The following is a 19707-nucleotide window of genomic DNA, read 5'->3' on the forward strand; positions in this document are numbered from 1 at the left end:
AGACACCTGGGCAGTTGTACTGTTGTGTCTCTAAGGTGTCACCTTAATGGTAAACAGTGACGGGAAAATGATTGTAAAGAGTTCCTCCTGGCCTGCTTCTTCATGCCCTTATGATTTAATAGTAGGCTTCTATTAATTGCTTTGGTTGTCGGGAAGATTAAAAGTGATAGGAAAATCTCATCTTAAGGGAGGAGGTCCAAGGCTCTGCACATAGAGGCATGAGTTAAATGTGCAATATGATGAAACCGTATTGTTATTTCTGACATTGGGACTAAATCCTTACTTCCTACAACCTCACCTGTTGAATAAATTCTTCTACTAGGTCACAGAGATCAACTTAGCTTCTCTTATATGATGGCCCTTATATTTGTGGACTAAGATCATAACACACCCCTACATCCTCACTTCCCTGATTCTTTCAATTGTCCTGACAGGATTTGATTTTCTGTCCTCAACATTATGGAGGCAACACTCTGAAAGGCCTTCAGCTTGCTGCCATCTTGCTTTAAATTGTAGGATCCGAAACAGAACCAATTCTTCAGGTGTGGTCTAATCATCACCTTATACAATTAGATGCTACTTCCTCTGAGATCACCATATTAGCACCTTTTTACACTTTTGGTTTAGACTGAAATTATTCCAAACTTGTATCTCAAGGACTATTCTATTAATAGTTACCTCCCAGGTCTCTGAATATAAATTTAGGATTCTCTCAAACTACATCTACTGAAAAAACAAAAATGAAAAAAAATGTATTTTATTCTTCTTAAATACTGTGCTATTGGGTTTTTAATGTCATTGAATTCCATTTGGAAGTATTTCCGAATCCTGACTCTAGTATACAATGTATAACTTTCACGTTTTCCCTCCTAAGTCAGCCACAGACTTGATGATTAATGGTTAATATTTTCTGAATGCCTTTTGAGATACTGGTTCTTGGCTTAAATCCATGTATGGTCAATCATTCATGCTCTAATTCACAAAGACCACCTATACCTGCTTCTGGATAAATGAATGAATAAATGATCCACTTAAGAAGTACATGCACACTGTTACTCTATTCACATCACTCCATCCAATTAACTACCAACTATACTTCAATTCTTAACATCTGTCGCCCACACAATCAGCTGTTCTCTGCAATGTGCAAATCTGAGTACAGAATCGGTATATCTCCCAACCTGTGTCTTCCAGAGTCTCAGAAAAAGGTTTTGCTGTTGACCTGATAAAGGTTTTTTCTTTCTAATGAAGTGGGAAGTGTCCTGAGAGCTGTCAACAAAGACAGAAGGGCCTCTGTTGATCTGATTCTGAGCAGCTGCCAACGGTAGATCTTAATAAAGATAATAGAAAGAAGAAACAACTCAGGTGAAGAAGAGAAGAAAGAGAATGAACCCTTTCTAAATGGCTTTGAGGCTGTGTTGTACTTGAGACGACAACAGTGACAATGAAATAGTATCTCTCCTTGCCAGAAGAAATTTGTCAAGAGCAAAAATATATTAGACCAAATTATCCTACCCCTAAAGCTCTCGAAACTATGGGAAGTCAATAGATATTGGTAATTAAATGTTAAAAAAATATCATGTAGCAGTTCATACTCTTTTTGGATCAAGGCAATTATAATCCAGACATTTGTTTGGGATATTGGTGCACTTTATCAGGGCCTATGGGATACTCTATGTATAATACATATACTTTTTCTTTTAGTACTTGGAGCATAATTTTATTTTAAATAATCATGAGGTTTATTTATTTATATGACATGGAATAGTCTGGTTGAAAACGCAACATCCCCTATTATAATAATGTAACCACTGGAAAATTTATGATATGATGTCCAAAAATGCCTGACAAACTTATCTCCCAGTTTAAATAGAGGACATTAACACAGATCCTATCCTTGACAAAAAAGAATAAGAGGCTATTTAAAATTTATCTATAGAGCTACATACACAAAGATCAGTGAATCTTTTGGAAACAATTTAGATTTGGCCACTTAAATTAACTCATATTTTTCATGTCATCATTCGGGTAACCTCTAATGGAAACCAGTAAGTTTATGAGTTGTTCAAGATGCTTTCTTATCAACTCTTAGGGGAGTTGCATTTACGGTTTCAACGCTTGAGGGCTGCGTTCCACGTCGTAACTATTTCAGAGACCGGCCGCTCCAGCTCAGCTTTACCTTGGAAACGAGGCTGGCCCTGTACGCGGCCAGGGCCTTCAGGTATTCTTTTTTGGCAGCTTCTGTTTTCCTTTTATATACCTATTAAAAGACCAAAACGAGCACCACCTTTAGTGTATAAATCCTCAGCTATAACATAACTGCTGCACAAATTAGGTCACATAAACATAACTCACATAAAAAAAAAAGTTGGTCTCCTTGGCTTTGATTTTTAAATGTTAACACACACACCCCAGAGAGAGATTAAAACCCAACCCAACCCAACCCTGCTACCCTCACTGAAGCAGAATCTTAGTATCTACTGTTGCGAATGAGAAAAAGATTTCCGGTTGTAATAGAGATTCCTTGAGAGTAACTGCTGCAAGCCTCATGCTCAGGCAATAAATAAGGTAACAGGAAGAATAAGCTCTGCTACAAACGGCTTACATTATAGAGAGTAATGAGTTTCTCCATCAATGTCTTCTTTCCCTCACACATATTTACCAAAGCAGAGGATAAAAACAACAACAGGTAGAGTGTCTGAAGACAAAAGAGAAAACATGGAGGCCTTTCAACCTTGGTTTTCTTTTGGAGGGGAAAAAAAAAAAAGGTCAGAAATCATAAAAGATGGGAGATTTCTATTTGTGAGACCACTGAGTTACGTAAATAAATCCCAATATATTAAATTTAGGCTTCCTTTTCTTGGCTGGCCTGATGGCTGGGTGTTGGACCAAAGTGCAATGATCTTTCTCTCCAGAGTTTAAAAGTTTGGTGTAGCAGTTTGCCAGTCCTTTAGAATTGCATTTCTGGGACAGAAAAATCAGTCTGCTATATATAACAATAAAATGCAAACATACTGGAAAATTCTATAGTTACAGGAGGAATGAGTTCATGAAATGAGTTCATGATTTGTAAATAAAAACCAAGGGTAAATAATTGTTCTATTTTATCACTAATAGGGGTCTATCTCCTCTTCTGTGCTATGTAAAAGTTAACTCCTATTAATGGTAATTGGAGTTTCATGCAAGGAGCAAAGGGAGGGCTGACCCCCAAGGGACACATTCTTCTCTTCATTTGTGCGGAGGAGTTGCATGGGGAAGGAGAGGAGACTAAGCCTCTAAGGAAGTATCTCCCACCAGCATGGCTAATCTCTGAATACCTCTCATACTGCCTAGCTTTAAAATGAACTTGGAATAAAATTTCAAATGCCTAGTGACAATAATGAGACACGCAGAGGCAGCTTCAAAGTTTGGAAACCCACCAGGACAGCACGAGGGTTCAGAAAGATGATCAATGGAAAGGCAAGCAGGATGGACCTAATCCTTTTGTAGTGCCCTTTTTGAACAAAGGGGGAAAATTCCACATTATTTAAAATGAAACAATTATCATCAAAAGTTTATGCTTGCAGGATACTGCCTGGATTTCTTCCAACCCTCCTCTGAATGGGTTCTGAACAGGCACCCTTAAGCTGACAGAGAAATCAATACAACTGGAGACTTGTTTAGATATATACGTTGGTGTTCTTTAATTCCATAGCTTCGAAAGGCTTTCGTGAGAAGCGATCATACTAAGTGAAGGTGTGTACCTGAAAGAAGTGTAAGGAATACTGTGCTAACTTTGTAACAGAAGGCCACGATGGATCTGTGCCTCACCTGCTTTTGTTCTTCTCCAAGGCTGTCCCACATAGACGCTACGATTTTTGAGACCTCTCCAAAGGTTGCATTGGGGTTTTGACCTTTGATTGCAGCCTGTGTGTCTCTGAAAAACAGGGCATATGCTGACACCGGCTTCTGTGGCTCGTTTGGATCTTTCTTTTTCTTTTTCTTTGGAGTCTTGGGCTTCTTGCCAGAATCTGGAGCAGCTCTTTTCTCTCCGATGGCCTGCAAAGCAGGGAGAAAATTCACCGCCTGGAATGGACTCGCAGAGAAAGCAGCAAGACTGACTCAGATCCGTAATTGTTCTTTTAAGGTTTTGTTAAACATCATCAACAGATGAATCACCACCAAAAGCGGGGGAGGGGTAAACTTACTTAGAGTTAACTGGACAGCAGAGATTAGCATTTAGAACATTGATTAATGAGACCCAGAAGTATCTTCAATACATTCATAACATATGCTCTAAATAGCAATTATGACTAATGAAAACCAGAACACTCTGTACCAGGGGATGCTATATATATATATGCTGTGCTACACATGTGCACATAAACAAAATATTTTACATTTTCAGAGGTATTCAAAGTTAAACCTAAATAATATTCGGGATATTGATCATATTCAGATATTTTAAATGAAGTCCCTTGCCTAGTCACATGCCATATGTGTGATGTGTCTGAATTGATTTTTTGAGACTGATTTTTTTTTATCAGAATGTTACTTTGCTAATGGGTCTCTGGAAATTCAAATGGAAATTAGGTACAATCTCTATACTTGTACAACAAGGAAAAGGTCATCTTTATTTTCTAAAATAACAACTTTCTAAAGAATAGGATAACAAGAAATATAAAAATGTCAAAACTACTTTAGAGATAGAAAGGAAATTGATACTCTCCATAAAATTAAAAACCTATAAAAACAGGGTAAGAACCGATACTTAAAATCACTCAGGAGATTAAAAAGAAGGCATTTATTACATATGGAAAGTAACCCTGCCCACAAGAGTACTGCCATAAATACTCACACATATTCACAACATGAACTCCGTGAGGTTGGAACCAGCCATAGAAATGATATGGGTATTGCTTCCCAATTCATATGCTACTAGGTTCCATATTTACCTGTGACCATCATCTAATTTCACTGATCATTTAATATACTTATCACAGAAGCAGGGGAAATGATTTATCAGTTTGCCTCCCCTAGATTACGGTATGACTATAACGAAGATGATTTTGTAGTTAACTTCATCAAGAATCCCGAAGTGTTTAACAAAATCTGTTTTAAAAGCCAGCCTTGGGCAAGATCAACAGAGATAGACTCAAAGTTACTAACAGATTGGCTTTTAATGGCCTTGAATCCTAATTCAAATTTTCCCAGAGTATTATTACTTTCTGAATGAGAGTCATTTGGAACTTAATCCAATTACTGACATTATCAGGGAGAAAACTGGTTAAATAACTTTTCTTTGAGAGTTCTGAACCCTAAAGTGTTAAGAAACCACTGGCCTACTTTTAGGTAGGCCTATTGTTTGCACTGTTTGAATGATATCGACATCCACACTTTATACAAGCAGTTTATGTGCTTCAGATGGTGATAAAAGTCATGTCTCCCCTCTCCTCCAAAATACCATCTTTCATATTAATAACTCACACAATTAATTCAATAACTCTCTAGAGCCCATAGTCTTTTTTTGAAATTTTCAGAATTAGTGAGACTTGTTTAATTCTACTTAATGAATCTGAACTTGCAAAAGAGTCAGATGCCTTTCAGTTAGAGCTTCAACTGGAGCCAATGAGAAACATGACTTCAGCTACAAGAAAAATATATCTATATGTGTACACACACACACACACAGTTTTCTAACTGAGCCACACAACTATATTCTTTTCCTGGAAGAAACTTTGGCACTGTTAGTGCCAACAATATCCTGACCAACGGCAAGATGGAAGTCATTTCCCCAGCAGGTTTGTCTGGAAATGAGAGGAGTTCAACCTCTCATCTCCATCTTCTGTAAAACAATATTCCAACATTGACAACCATTGATGCCTTTCTTGGATGACCATGACTTGCCCTAATCATCATTACTCTTTAAGAATAAACCAGAAAGGAAAAGTCCCACAGTTTACATCAAAGCTCAGAATTAATTCTCACAAAGAAACTTTTGTGTCATTGACTTAATGGGGTTGGGACAGAAAGCTGGAGAAAAAGTTTTACCCAAAAGCGACACAATCAACGATAATTTTAATCTTCCTTTTTCAGTGAAGGTGATTAAAATATAACAAATAGGATTCTTTGTCTTTATACAACACCTAGACCCTTGCTTAACATGGAACAAATTGGGAGTCACGCAAAAGGTTCTCTTTAGAGGTGACAATTTCGGTTTGGTACAGAGGCAAGTATGAAGAGAAGTGGGTATGTGCATGGGAAGAAAGGAACCCATTGAGTTGTCCTGGCTAGCTGAAAACCAGCCCCATCTTGTTCATATCCTTCAAGTTCCCTTAACCATATTTCTCACTTTTCTGCACTGAAGTCCTATGAGTGGGAGAGACTGTTAGTGCATTTACTATCTCTGTGCCAGTGGGAGCTATAGAGCAAACCTCCACCCTGAAATCCCTTTGACTTTGGCAACATTACTCCAATCTCCCTCCTCCTCATCACTCTCAATCTTCTCTAGCTCCTCTTCTTCCATTTGTGACTTAAAAATAAATGATGCTCAGAGTTCTGTCCTTGACTTGCTCCTTATACTCTCTAAGAAATACCGATCCCTTCCATGTCTTCACATCTACGTGCCAATGGTCCCCCAATCTGCAGTTCCGGCACCAATGAACTCACTTCTAGACTCAATGAACTGCCTTCCAGACCACAAATTGAACCAATAACATGCCGAACTCTCATCTTCCCTGTGGGGAGAGAAAAAAACCACTTCTCTCTTTCTGGGTTGATTCTTTCATTTGTTGGTATCCATCTGGCTCTCAAACTAAAACCCAATTCATCTCTTACTTCTTCAAATTTCAGTAGATCACCAAATCTTTGTGATTCTCCCTCCTAAACGTCTCACTAATCTGGTACCTCCTGTCCACCCGTTCCCTTTAATGAAAGGAAACATAATGAAAGGGTCTTCTAATTAACTTCCTTTTCTTTGGTCCTTCTCTTTGTAAGGCATTCTATATATAGCCAAAGTTATCTTTCTAAAGCATAAATTACTTATGCCAATCCTCTGCGCAAATAATTAATCAGCTCTCAACCACCAACAGAAGAAGGGCCACCACATTTAAGCCATTTCTTTCTTTGACTTCTATTTATGTCCTCCCCCATGTCAAACTTCACGATACCCAAAAACTGACATTTCTCCTCACCGTTTCTCCTACCAAAATGCCAGCCTCTCTCTTCTGCCTCATGCATCCTGCCTCAGGATACTGTTAGGTATCCTCTCAGCCCTAATTCAAATATCACCTTCTCAATAGAGTCTTCCTCAAGTCACTCTCTCGAGCAGCATCGATTATGGTCTCAGCACAGCAGATGCCTCAGTTACATCACTAATCACATCTGGAGCTAGTTCCAAACTTTGCTATTCACCCCCGTGGGGAGTCCCAGGAGCAGTAGTTCTCTCATAAATCTTTATATCACGAGAACCAAGTCAAACGCCAAGCACAGAGCAGGTGTACAACACACACTTAACAAATGCGTGATGAGTAATCGTGTACTAGTACAGTATTCTTTCTCATTATTTATTCTAAGTGTTCAGAAAAGTCATACCTGGAACTTGGTTTTTATTTCAAACTATGCATATTTCAAATTATACATTTTTCCCTGACAAAACAATGAGAATTTACTCCACGACAAACATGACTGAAGGTGCAAAGCTGTGGAACGTGGCGGCAGGTCGGCCAAAACACTGGAAGACGCTTGCCCACGTGGGCATTAACTTAGAACCCAAACACTTTAGAATTTCTGGAAAGGGGAATTTCGGAAATTTCTAGATAGGGAGTGTGAGCCTTTCTTTCGTAGATTAGAAAAATTAGGCATTCAAAGAGTTAAACGACTTGCCCCAGGTCTTGGAACCAGTAGGGGAAGCCAGGTCTTCCAATTTCCGGTTCAATACACTTTCTACAGAAAATATATAAGTGAAAGAGTAGAAGAAAAAACTTAAACCATCATGAATTTAAATACTACTCCAAATCCATAAAGACAAAGAAGGTAACACCATGACTGAAATCCAAAGACATGAGCACGGGCGAGCCCATACTCTCCAGTGGGTCACACACTAAGGCCGTTCTGACTTACTCGGTTGGCTTCATCGGCATCCTCTTCGTTGATGGAGCTGGAAGGTGAGGGAGTGGCCGATTTGCTTGCTGGAGGTGAAGGCGAGGTGTGAGGCATACTGGCACCTCCCAGGTTCAACCCCAGCTGGGCACTGAGCTGAGACTGGTTGATGGTGGTGAGCTGGGCAGGCGGCATGATCCCAGAGCGAGCGGCGTCGGTCATGTGAACGATAGACCTCATGATCAGGGAGGGGTCCTGCCGGTACTGTGAAACTTGTGTGTGGCTCTGATCCTAAAAAGGCAGAAGTGAAGGGGGGAGGGTTTCAATTTTCCCAACTATAAATAAACTCATGATGTTCATAGCTCCTTAATTAGGCTTGACCTGTTGCAATTTTGATAGGTCTGACCTAGTGCAGGATGATGGTGTTTATTAAATTTATTAAACATAAGGATTCATGGCAAAAGCTGAATGGTCAGAAACACAAAACCCAAACATACAGTCCATACTATTTCACCATAGAGCTGTCATTAATGACAGGATGGATGGATGGAAGGAAGGAAGGAAGGAAGGAAGGAAGGAAGGAAGGAAGGAAAAGAGGGAAGGAGGGAGAGAGGGAGAGAGGGAGGGAGGGAGGGAGGGAGGGAGGGAGGGAGGGAGGGAGGAAGGAAGGAAGGAAGGAAGGAAGGAAGGAAGGAAGGAAGGAAGGAAGGAAGGAAGGAAGGAAGGAAGGAAGGAAGGAAGGAAAGATACACTTCCAACTCTTGCTTGTTACTGAGAAAACTGCTGGCAGGCAAAAGGCGGAAGCATAGGCCCACCCCTTTTAGCTCTCTCACTGGTTTGCCACCCTTCTCACACACAGCTCTGGTTCCATTTCCCTTTATCCAGCTCTACAAGAGAAGGAAAATCAGTTCTTTATTTTATCCTTCTAGGACTGCACAGGACATGCAGAGAGGATGGGCCAGAGAAACACAGAGCTTTGGTTTCACAGAGCAAACATCTGTTTGCCGTAGGGCACCCTTTCCGTCAAGTCCCCTGTGGTTAACCAGAGGGTCGTGCTGATTCCCAATTACATTGTCAATGGCATCTGGAAGTCATTCAAAGTCTTTTAGATTGGATATCACTTTTTTCATTTAAACCTACTTTGTTTTCTTTTGTTCAGTCCACCATGATTTAAGGTACTAATGGATTTTTAGAAGTTATGTCTGTAAAGAGAAGGTAGATATCATCAGAAATAGCTTTCTCTGAAAGTCATCCCGGTTACTTCGAAGGAGCCCTCTCTGGTTTTGGTAGTCATACAAGAAAGCTTTGGAGTTGTTAGTGCTGCTTCCTTCTTTCTTCCTTTTTTTAATTCCAAAGAATCAAAAAATGAAGACATGCTTTTCAAATGACTTACTTTAAGACATGTCATTTCGAGTGAGTCTGTGATTTTACTGAAACCAAATTCTCTTGACTCACAGTGACCCAGAATCTAATTTTATACACAAGCCTATGAATTCTTAACTGTCCCTCTTTAGAGTCCTTCTGATAAGGCTTATTTTTGCTCTTTAAAGAAGCAGAATGAATTGTAAATAACTAAACTGGAGCATTTGGGTTCTTAATATTAAATATATAAATGCCACTAAATAAGAAGCTATTATCAAAGAAAACCAGTTGAATAAATTATGGTCTACCCATACTACAAAGTATTATGAAGCTTTTAAAAATAATGAATAAGATTTATGTCCATTGACCTAGAACAGGGTTTCTCAATCTCAGCTTTATGGACGTTTTGCACCAGCTAATTTCTGTGGCGGGGGCTTGTCCTGGGCATTGTAGGTGCAGCAACCCCAGTCTCTACCCAATAGATGCTGACAGTAACCTTCCTCTATCACTCATGACAACGAAAATGTCTCAACTCTCAGTTGAGAACCACTGACCTAGTGTGACGTCCAATATGCAGTAAGGGACAAACAAAATTACAAAATAATTACAGAGTACAGGTTCCTCTGTTTTAAATGAAAAGAAGTATATCCAAACTGTTAATAATGGTTACATTATAAGGTGTAGGATTGCAGAGTCAGGAGGGGAGAGCCTTAACTTTTTCCATTTACCTGTGTATGCTGTTTTGACAAGCTGGGACAAAAATACAAACCAAAATAAATAAACAAAAACTCAATCACCTCAGTCAGGAAAAATAGAAAAAGAAAATAACACAAGTAGTTAAAAACAGTCTGTAGCTAATTGCTAGAGTTTAATATTAAATATATAAATTTCCCATTTCTTAAAAATTTTAGAATTATTACATTACTGTGGAATCCTAGAGAAAAGTGTTATACTTCCTTTCCTCACTGGTAAGGTTCTCTTCTGTTGTTCCTAAAATATTACATTGTATTGGCAGGGGTCCTTCTGCAGACTTGTGTGACAAAAGTGAATTTTGTTATCAGCTTGTCCTAATTTTTTCATGAGCATTCTACCACATTTACCGATTTCTCTTAGAAAATTAGAGCTGTCTGTCCATTCTTCCATGATCTCTTTAAGTTCAATCATTGCTCAAATCACTCCTACCTCCCAACCATTGGCAATGAAGCTATCCAGCTTATTCTTAATTTTCCTCTCCATGTATGTCTTTCATAATGCTTTTTTAAAAGTCCTTTCAATCTTACGTAAATGTGGATTTTTTTAAATATCTACAAGCAACTTGCAGGGTACATTTAAATTCAGTATTTTAATTCTGACTGTATAATAATAAATTAGTTAACGGGCATGGCCATGAAATGTGATCATCTGATTTGTACAGTTTTCTCATTAACAGAGGAGTTACTTTGCTCTCTTTGCTCCAATGCCTGTGGAAATCAGCACACACAGATGCTTGACTGACTCGCCTCCCAACTATAGCATTCCGGATGGCTCTCAGAGTCAAGTAGAAGGCCAAGGATGTCTTCTTGGCTTCATCAGCTCTTCCTAATTAATTTCCACCTACAATTTATACCTTTATTATGGATCTGGTTGCTTGAGATCATCTGTTGATGGACAGTCAAGGTCCATCATTCTATTAATAAAAAGGAACCTTCACTATGTGTTTACTATAAACCAGAATTTGTGCTAAGTTTAATATACATTTTCTAATTTAATCCCCTAAATGGCGTTCTGAATTGGATGCTATTACTGTACCGATTCTTAGACAGATAAGAATGATTCTCTAGGCCACCAAGCTAGCTAGTGATCGCTCCATGGAAAACCTGTGCTGTCTCAGTGGTGGAGGTGTGAGCCGGCAGAAAGATGCATCGGGTTTTGGGGTCTTCACCACCATCATCCCCCTTTAGCGAAATCAACTCCATTTCCATTTGTTTTACAACTTGAGAACCGCTCATAGCATTTCACTACAAAAAATAAGGTTCTTCCGCATCGGGGACAATATGAAAACCATTCCTGAAGAGTATTTGTGGTGGGCCAAGGCCTTGCCAAAACATAAGTAATCCACACCGTCTTTAGATCCAAAAAGATGCTGGCCCCATCTTTCTTATCACCCTCCAGACAAGACACTAAGGGCCTCTAGAATATTTTTAAGTAACCTCTGACTCACATAATCGATGCATCAAAATGTGCTAGCATTTACCATGGTCCACAGTTACTCGATAATAACTTCATATGAGTGAGTATTATTGTATAAGAAGATTGATGGTTAAAGTGTCTCTTGCGAAATTCAAGCTCCTTCAGGGCCAACAATTATTAACAACTGCCTTGGGGAACAGCTCCAAGCATTTTCCATAGAAAAGTAACCTTTAAAAGATGTTTCATTTGCTCTTAGGATTCCCACTTAAAAAGGGAAAGATGTCAGCCCAGTTTACAAGTATTTATTAAGCAACTACTATGGGTCAGGCCAAATTAGCCAATGCTCATATCTTTGAAGCCTAGAAAATTACCTACCATGTGATTCTTTTAAACATCACTCTACACAAAACTTAGAACTGACTAACAAATTTACTATAATAAAGGTCAGAACAATTTTTTCCAGTAGTAATGATGTAATAAGTAAATGTATAACCATGAACATTTCCCGAAGAAATTTAAGGTGTGTTTGTAAATATTATTTCTCATTTTTCACTTATTAAAATTAAGTCTTGAAAGATTTACCAATGATTACTTAAATGCAAAGCAACTAGTTGGTTATAAGAGATTGCCACTATCACATCCAGCAAATAAGAGTTGAATTCTTTTCACAATTATATTTTATATGTAGTGTTCACTTGTATCATATTTCCTAAATTATTCAGCAGTTGGGAAAAACTTATACATTCTTCCTTGTCTCACTCTGTCCTCTAATTGATGGTATCAGACAAGAGTTTATCAACTTCAGCAGTACTGGTATTTTGAGCCAGATAATTCTTTGTTGGGGGAGGGGCATCCTGTGCATTAGATACGATTTAGCAGCATCTCCAGCCTCAACCCACCAGGTGCCAGTGGCCGCCCCTCCTCCTCCAGGTGGTGACAACCAAAATGTCCCCAGACACTGGCAAATGTCAAAGTCTCCCGCATTTGAAACTGCTGTATTAAACAAACAGCATGAAAACCATCTTCTTTGGGGGCAGTGGTGAATGTCTAAGGCCCATGTTCTGTCCATAAAAGTAGAAAGCATGGCATAAACAAGATTCAAATCGTGATAAATACCATGAAGAAGATAAAGATGAAAGTTACTAGGGGGAGGATGACTACATGTGATTGGGGCAGGAGGAAGGGCCTCTCAGAGAAGATGATGTTGGAGCCAACACTGAAGAATTGAGGAGGAGGGGAACGCATGTTCCAGGCAGAGGGTCACAGGATGTGCAAGGTGTGAGGTGGGAGAGAGCTTGGCATGCTTCAGAAATGGAAAGGCGGCCAGGAAAGCTGGGAACAGGGTGGGCAAAGGAAAGAGTGAAATGCGATGGGAGTGTGGAGACAGGAATGGTCCAGATCGTGCAAGGTAGGGAAATCATGGGAGGCTTCCCTGAGGAGGTGACCCACCAAGCTGGGGTATGAGGGGAAGTAGAAGCTAACCAAGCCACATAAGAGGGCAGAGCATCCAAGGAGAGATGAACATGTACCAAGCTATGAGCAAACACACCATGGATACGGAAATGAGAGGCCAGGGAAGCAGGGCTGGCTCCAAAGCTTGAAAGGCAAGTCATGGCCACAGGGCACAAGTTTCAGTGTCTGTTTGGAGGTCTGGATTATATTCGGGGTGTAGAAGGCTGCCGTTGAAAGAAAGTCTAAAGCGTGGTGTCTGTCTAGTGGGGTCATTCATTCCAACAAATATTAACTGACCACACCTCCTGGGCAACCCACCTGCATCAATCGTGGACATTTCTGTTTCACTTGGATATAAACGTACAGTCTAACCCTCAATCTAGGACTTGGACAGTACCCAAGGATTGACTGTCGCAGTCACGAAAGTCATTCAGAATGGGCGGGCCGTGGACCCCACCAGGGCTCTTTCTCTCGCAGACAGGAAGGGAGGTGGCTCCCATCTGTCACTGTGCGTACAATCCCGTGGGCGCCCAAGGACGCCTACAGCTCCTACGGGGTGGGCAGGGCTCGGCTGAGCTTGCTGCTCTCTCCACCTGATGAAAGAACATCTTCCTCTTTTTTTTTTTTTTCTTTAAACAGGAAACCACGGAATGGATATTTCCGGTGGCAGTCCCTCATTTTCTTAAATTGCCCGAAACCCAGTCTATTACTGAACATTAATCATTTGGGTGAACTTAAAAATCTGAATAATTTTGGATTAAAAAGGAAACTTTATATCACTAACATACATGAAAAGCTAGAATCACTCATGACCCATGGGATACCAGATAAATACCAAGAAAAGAAAGCAGCACCATGACAGTCAGAGTCAATACTGGAGCCAGCCTCAGGCTCTGGGCCCGAGTCTGCTTCTCTTACTTAAAAGGGACAGAGGACAGGTGTGAAGACTTATTGGGCCCAAACTGAGGCTTTCTTCTTGACTTAAGAAGGTAAAAAAACGTCCTTATTGTTCAATCATTGTTACAGTACTATGTTCACACTTCATATGAAGATACATCTTGGGAGGGTGTGGGAACAGAATAGATAAAGTTTTATTTTCTTAGCCAAGAAAACACTACTCCTTCACATAGTTAAATCTTCTTCACTCATTCTTTCAGGCCTGGGGCAGTGCAGCGTTCACCGTGTGCTGCACGCTTAGTAGGGTGTTGTTACTCATGCTCTAGTCTTGCTTTTTTTGGTTTCTTTTGCAAATGTAAGATAAAAGCTTTCAATTGACTTTTATTTTTATTTTTGGGGGGTAGAGATGAGGTTTTGCCATGTTGCCCAGGCTGGTCTTGAATTCCTGCTCTCAAACGATCCTCACACCTTGGCCTCCCAAAGTGCCAAGATTACAGGCGTGAGGCACCATGCCTGGCTCCAACTTTTTATTTTCAATATTACACATCCTTATTCTATTTTACCTATTTTTACTCGTTACAATGGTGCTTACTTCCACTTAGGTTGATTTCATCCTAAAAGATTTTTTGAAACCTAATATGCAAATGTGTTTAATGCACCTTTTATCTAGACTTGCAAATAAATATTCTCTGTAATGATCCACTATTAGGTTTTCACAACAGAGGATAACATCTAATTAAGAAGCAAATAACCCAAATATATTAGAGAGTGTGACTAAATATATTTTCACTGTACCAGTTTTTTAAATCAATATTTCTTGAGAAATGAAGTGATTAAAGAATTATCACTAATGAAAATTACTTTGTATTAATAAGTATCAGAATAACTACAAATATGAAATGCAGGCCAGTAATTTTATGTTCAATTATTTAGTTACATCCTATAGCAATGCTAGAATTTTATTTACAAATTAACAACCAATAGTTGTGCATAACTACTACGTTTCTAACCCCCTTGAAACAAACATGGTTATGCCAATGCATACCAATAATTACAGACCTACACACCATCAACCTTCCTTTCATCAAAATATCTACACTGAAATAGATAATTTTTATTTAATAACTACTCTCAGGGTTATAATCAAACATACCTACACATAAAAGTTTTGTGACAAAGTCTTCCCTAAAGTTTATTAATAGTTTCTTAGCGAAACAAAAATTTCAAGAGTTTATTATCAAACACTTAACGATATTTTACTCATGTACCCTATAACTGCTTTTGTTTTACCCAAGAGTCAGCTCCATGATTATTTTATTCAGTCCTAAATTAAAATTTTAAAAGAAAAATTCCACTTTTACAACTGTTGGTACTTTAAGCCCCCTCCCCTCCTTCTTTTAAATTTAGCAGTCAGTGCTGTTAATAACAAATACATCTTCTTTCATTGTCCTTTCACTCATTCATATATTGAACAAATGAAATATTAACTGAGAGCCTAGTATATGCCAGCCCAGTCACTGTTCCAGGCCTAGGGGTGACAGCTAATGCAACAGGTGCGGCTCTGGCCCTCTGAGAGCTTCCATTCTGGTAGGGAGGGGACAGGTGGTAAACAAGCAAAGGAGACCATTGCAAAGGATGACAAGTGCTGTGAAGAAAGGAACAGAGGGGTAAAGGTATACAGAGTAATCCTCACCCCTCTAAAAGATATCTGAGCCATCGTGCCAGTTTTATTTGGGAATCCAAGTCATGTAAAAAGATGTCTTTACTGTCTCTGAATCACTGCTAAGTAGTGGCCAGTAGCCACCAGTAGATGATACATGCTAAGAAGAAGACACAGGGAAATAACCATAGCCAGCTTTCCCTTAAATGTTATAAATCAAACAGGTAGTCGTGTATCATACTGCACAAGAGCTAATTGGGTTGAGTGCAAGTTTGGAACACAGTCTTACTTCAACAGATAACCAACCCTAAAGTTAACTCAGCCCTAAAGCCAACACCTGTCTGTTCAGTGTCAGTAGTATTTACAGGCCAAGATGAAAGAATATTTATTTTAAACTCTGCGCAAGGCTATTAGCTCTACAAAGGAAGGCAGCTTATAAAACTGTCTGTGGCCTGGGTATTTTCTGGCAGACAACTGCTATAGTAGCAGCTAAATTAAAGTTGACTTTTGATGCTAACATCTCTGAAGCAGTATTCAGACTCTAAATTTCTGCATTTCTATATAGAAGAGACACAAATAGTATAATCAGGCCCTTTTATGAAAAACAATATACACCCCTTAGTAGGTGTGCAGTAAATACTTCCTGAAGGTAAATATAATTTTATAACTTATAATTTATATAATTTTATAATATATAATTTTTATAATAATATATAATAATTTTATAATAATAGATAATTTTATAATTTATAATTTACAATTTTATAATTTAGACCTCATACAGATTGGTTCTATTCCATTCAAAGTATATTTTCTGTTTATGTAAGTTGTACCTTTTCTACCATTAACTTATAATAAAAATACTTTTTGACCATAGCTTAACCAAAAATAAACATTACTGAAGTAATCATTCAATTCATATGAGAAATTGTTGGTTCCCCCAAAGGCTAAATGGTCACCAGCCTGTGGAATTTAGCTCTGCAGCTCTGTTGACAATGGCAATGAACACGTTCATAACAATAATAAGGGCTTGTTTTAATAGAACGTTCCACGCATTAAACACATTAATGACCCATGAAATAACTGTTTTATCTGTAACACATTAAGCAACATTGCTAAAAACAATGTATTAATTGAAAGTCTGCTATTTCCCTTAATGTAAGTTTTTTAAGTACAAAAAATGGCATGAAAATCATTTTTTAAAAACAAATATAATTCAACTTCCAAATTAGAGTTGTGCCAAACAATGGTATAAAACCTTGTAAAATAAACTGGGCAATTTTAGATGTATTATTCTGATAAATTCCCATTTTATGATCAAAATGATATCTTTGTGGATTATGACTTAAGAGTTTTACGAATATTTTAAAAGCTCATAATTTTCTTCTCTGCATGAGTATCTCCTATAGTACTTTTTCTCTTTCCTTAACAGGTACAGCTCTTACCATACTCAAACATACCTCCCTTACTTCCATCTTTTCAATTTTCTAATACTACATTTGACAATGCTAGAGCACTAGTGTAGCATTTTCTATAAATATATGCTGTTACAATTAAATCCAAGGCAATATCAAACAGAAAATGTCGGTCCTCTAAACACAGAAGTATAATGTATGAAGAAAAAGTATATGAATGATCAGTGTGTTTTATAAATTTTCTTTTGGGGGGCATACAAAATATCAGACTAGAGACAATTATTTTACTGTCTGTTTCTTAGATATCAAAGAGAATTTTGAAATTCATCAAAGCTAACCTTCTGTTATGTACAACAGGCTAAGCTGAAAAGAATGTTAACAAGTTCAATTTTCATTCAATCAGCACTACTGCTCTCTGAAATGTTTCATTGCAGGAAAGAAATAAAAATAATCTATATGGTAATTATGAGGATGAATCCCCCAGTAACTTTCAGCTACATGAAAGGTCAGTTCTATTCAAGATATTTTATCAGTCCCCTGCACATACTCCTGTCCTGTCATTTTAAATCTGAACAGCATTTTATTTTCCCATTTACAGCTACCTGCAGAATTAAGTACTTAAGCCAAATAAGAAAAAAAAAAAGAAATGTTGAATGCTGGCAAAGGCTATAATAGCATAGAGATAAATCGTTCATCTGCTCTCTCTCAAGCCTCTAGGGCTACAGATTTTTCTTCTCCTGGTGCACTGTGGGTATTCAAAACTTGTTCAACATGATTTCATTTCATTTCAGGCACTGCCTGAGAAAACTAAATTACAGAATCAATCATACAGAAGGTCAGAGTGAGACTTCATTACAAGTATTGCATGCTTGCATGAATATCTTTCATTTATGACTGACCCAATATGTCACAATAGCTGTCTAGTAAAAATAATCCACTTTCTGAAATTGATGTACTACTGATGTCAATGCTACTCAGCGGGCTGGGCAGATTATAGAGAGGTGTTAAAAAAAAAAAAAACGCTTTGGAACGCACATATTGTAGATTTTTAGAATTGCAATCTTTTGTAGATTAAAACAATTTCCAGATGATCATCTGAACTGACAATAGTGCTTAGAGGTAACAAATTTTTAACCGAAATATACTGTTGATTTTGACTTGCCAACCATATTTTGACAAGCAGAAATACTTATTTGAAAATACACGTATTCACGATAAGCGAATCAAGGTTGTTCTTTGAAGTCACAAATGCATTGACATTCAATTTTTCAGCAATTCGCTTTTGAATACTAGGGCATTATTTGCATATTTTGAAATGTGAATGCTAATCATTAGACTCTTTTTAATCCCCCCCTCTTCTGTTCCCGTTTTCTGTTTTTAAATATAATGGGCATAAATTTAAGGAAGATAAACATGTTGTGCTTGTTGCCAACAATAATGCAGCTAATCAGTAATGTGACAAACTGTCATTCTTTCTAAAGGAAAACCGATGACGCTCTGAAGAAAAGCTGGTTCAATACAACATAAACAAGCTGGCTTTTCTTCTCATAGGACAGTCCTAATTCACCATAGCGATCCTTAACAGGCAGCCATATTCATTTGGATAATAAAACTTCTTACTTGCATAAGGTATGAAATATCCAACGCACACCGGGAAGCTGAATGCGTGATGTATAAAGTATTATTTATTATTGTTCTGGTGACCTTCCTAAGGGAAATCTCCGAGGAGGCTTCTGTGGAGTATTATGATGTAGCTAGCCAACTCAGTACCCAGAGGGAGATATAGAAGAACCTTGACATAACCTATTTTTAACCATGCCTCTGGCAATTCTGAATTCAAGTTTATAGGTGAACATGTCAGGTAGTACATAGAACAAAGCCAACGACACATTGTATTCATCATAATTCTGTCCTAGTACATTTTATTTTTTTCCAACATTTGTGATTTAAAATCCCATGACATTTCTTCAAGGTGAAATTCTACTAGAATTTCCAACAAGATTAGTTTGTTTCAAGCCAAAATAAATATCACTCAGGTTCAGCAAAACTTCAAGAAGGCACCAATAAATGTGATGAAGTCCATGTAAATGCCATGACAACAGTCTGCACTTAGCTAAAGTACCTATACTTTTAAAAATCAATGAAATAATTCAACTGCTTTAGTGATTAGCCATACATTACAAAAGCAGCATTAAAAATTGAGTCCTCTCTCCCTACGCCAGTCTGTGAAAGCATTGTTCTTTAAGTGTATGTGGATATCATAATTATTTTATGATTCCATCTTTAGTTCTTTCCAATATAGTAAATTCAATTGACCATGAAATGAAATTTCATAGTCAAAATGCCTCCTTTACACTTTTTTATAGCAGCAATAACAGTTTTATAGCTTTAAGGCAAGGTAATTCATCAGATGTTTAATTTAAAGGCAGATTCTTATATTATTAATAAATATTTACCAATTTAATAAAGTACACATTTTAGCATATATTATATGGTCTTTTAACTATTTCTGCAGCTTAAATGAGCCTCGCTGAGCACCTATGAAAAACGGTGGACGCTGGCAAATTCCCTTGGTGACTAAATACACCCTTTTTATTTTTATTATTTTCCAGGCACAACATCGCAAGCCTAGCTCTAGAAGAACAGAGGGCTCAAGCCCTCCATTCTAGTGTC

At 38.0% G+C, this 19707-nt stretch overlaps 1 protein-coding gene across 3 annotated transcripts in view; it reads right to left on the minus strand.

Moving 5' to 3' along the window:
• The window catches only part of TOX3 (TOX high mobility group box family member 3), a 103609-nt gene that overhangs the window by 5270 nt on the left and 78632 nt on the right, over positions 1 to 19707 (minus strand). For 2 of the 3 annotated variants that reach the window (XM_012772632.2, XM_012772633.2), the window contains exons 4-6: positions 8101 to 8370; positions 3811 to 4038; positions 2180 to 2260 (exon numbers count right to left, since the gene is read on the minus strand). In XM_012772632.2, the coding sequence (XP_012628086.1) occupies positions 2180 to 2260; positions 3811 to 4038; positions 8101 to 8370 (579 nt within the window). The remainder of the gene's footprint in view (positions 1 to 2179; positions 2261 to 3810; positions 4039 to 8100; positions 8371 to 19707) is intronic. The other variant, XM_075995627.1, reaches the window with a different exon arrangement.

This window comes from Microcebus murinus, chromosome 20, assembly GCF_040939455.1.
Source record: "Microcebus murinus isolate Inina chromosome 20, M.murinus_Inina_mat1.0, whole genome shotgun sequence".
NCBI lineage: Eukaryota > Metazoa > Chordata > Mammalia > Primates > Cheirogaleidae > Microcebus > Microcebus murinus.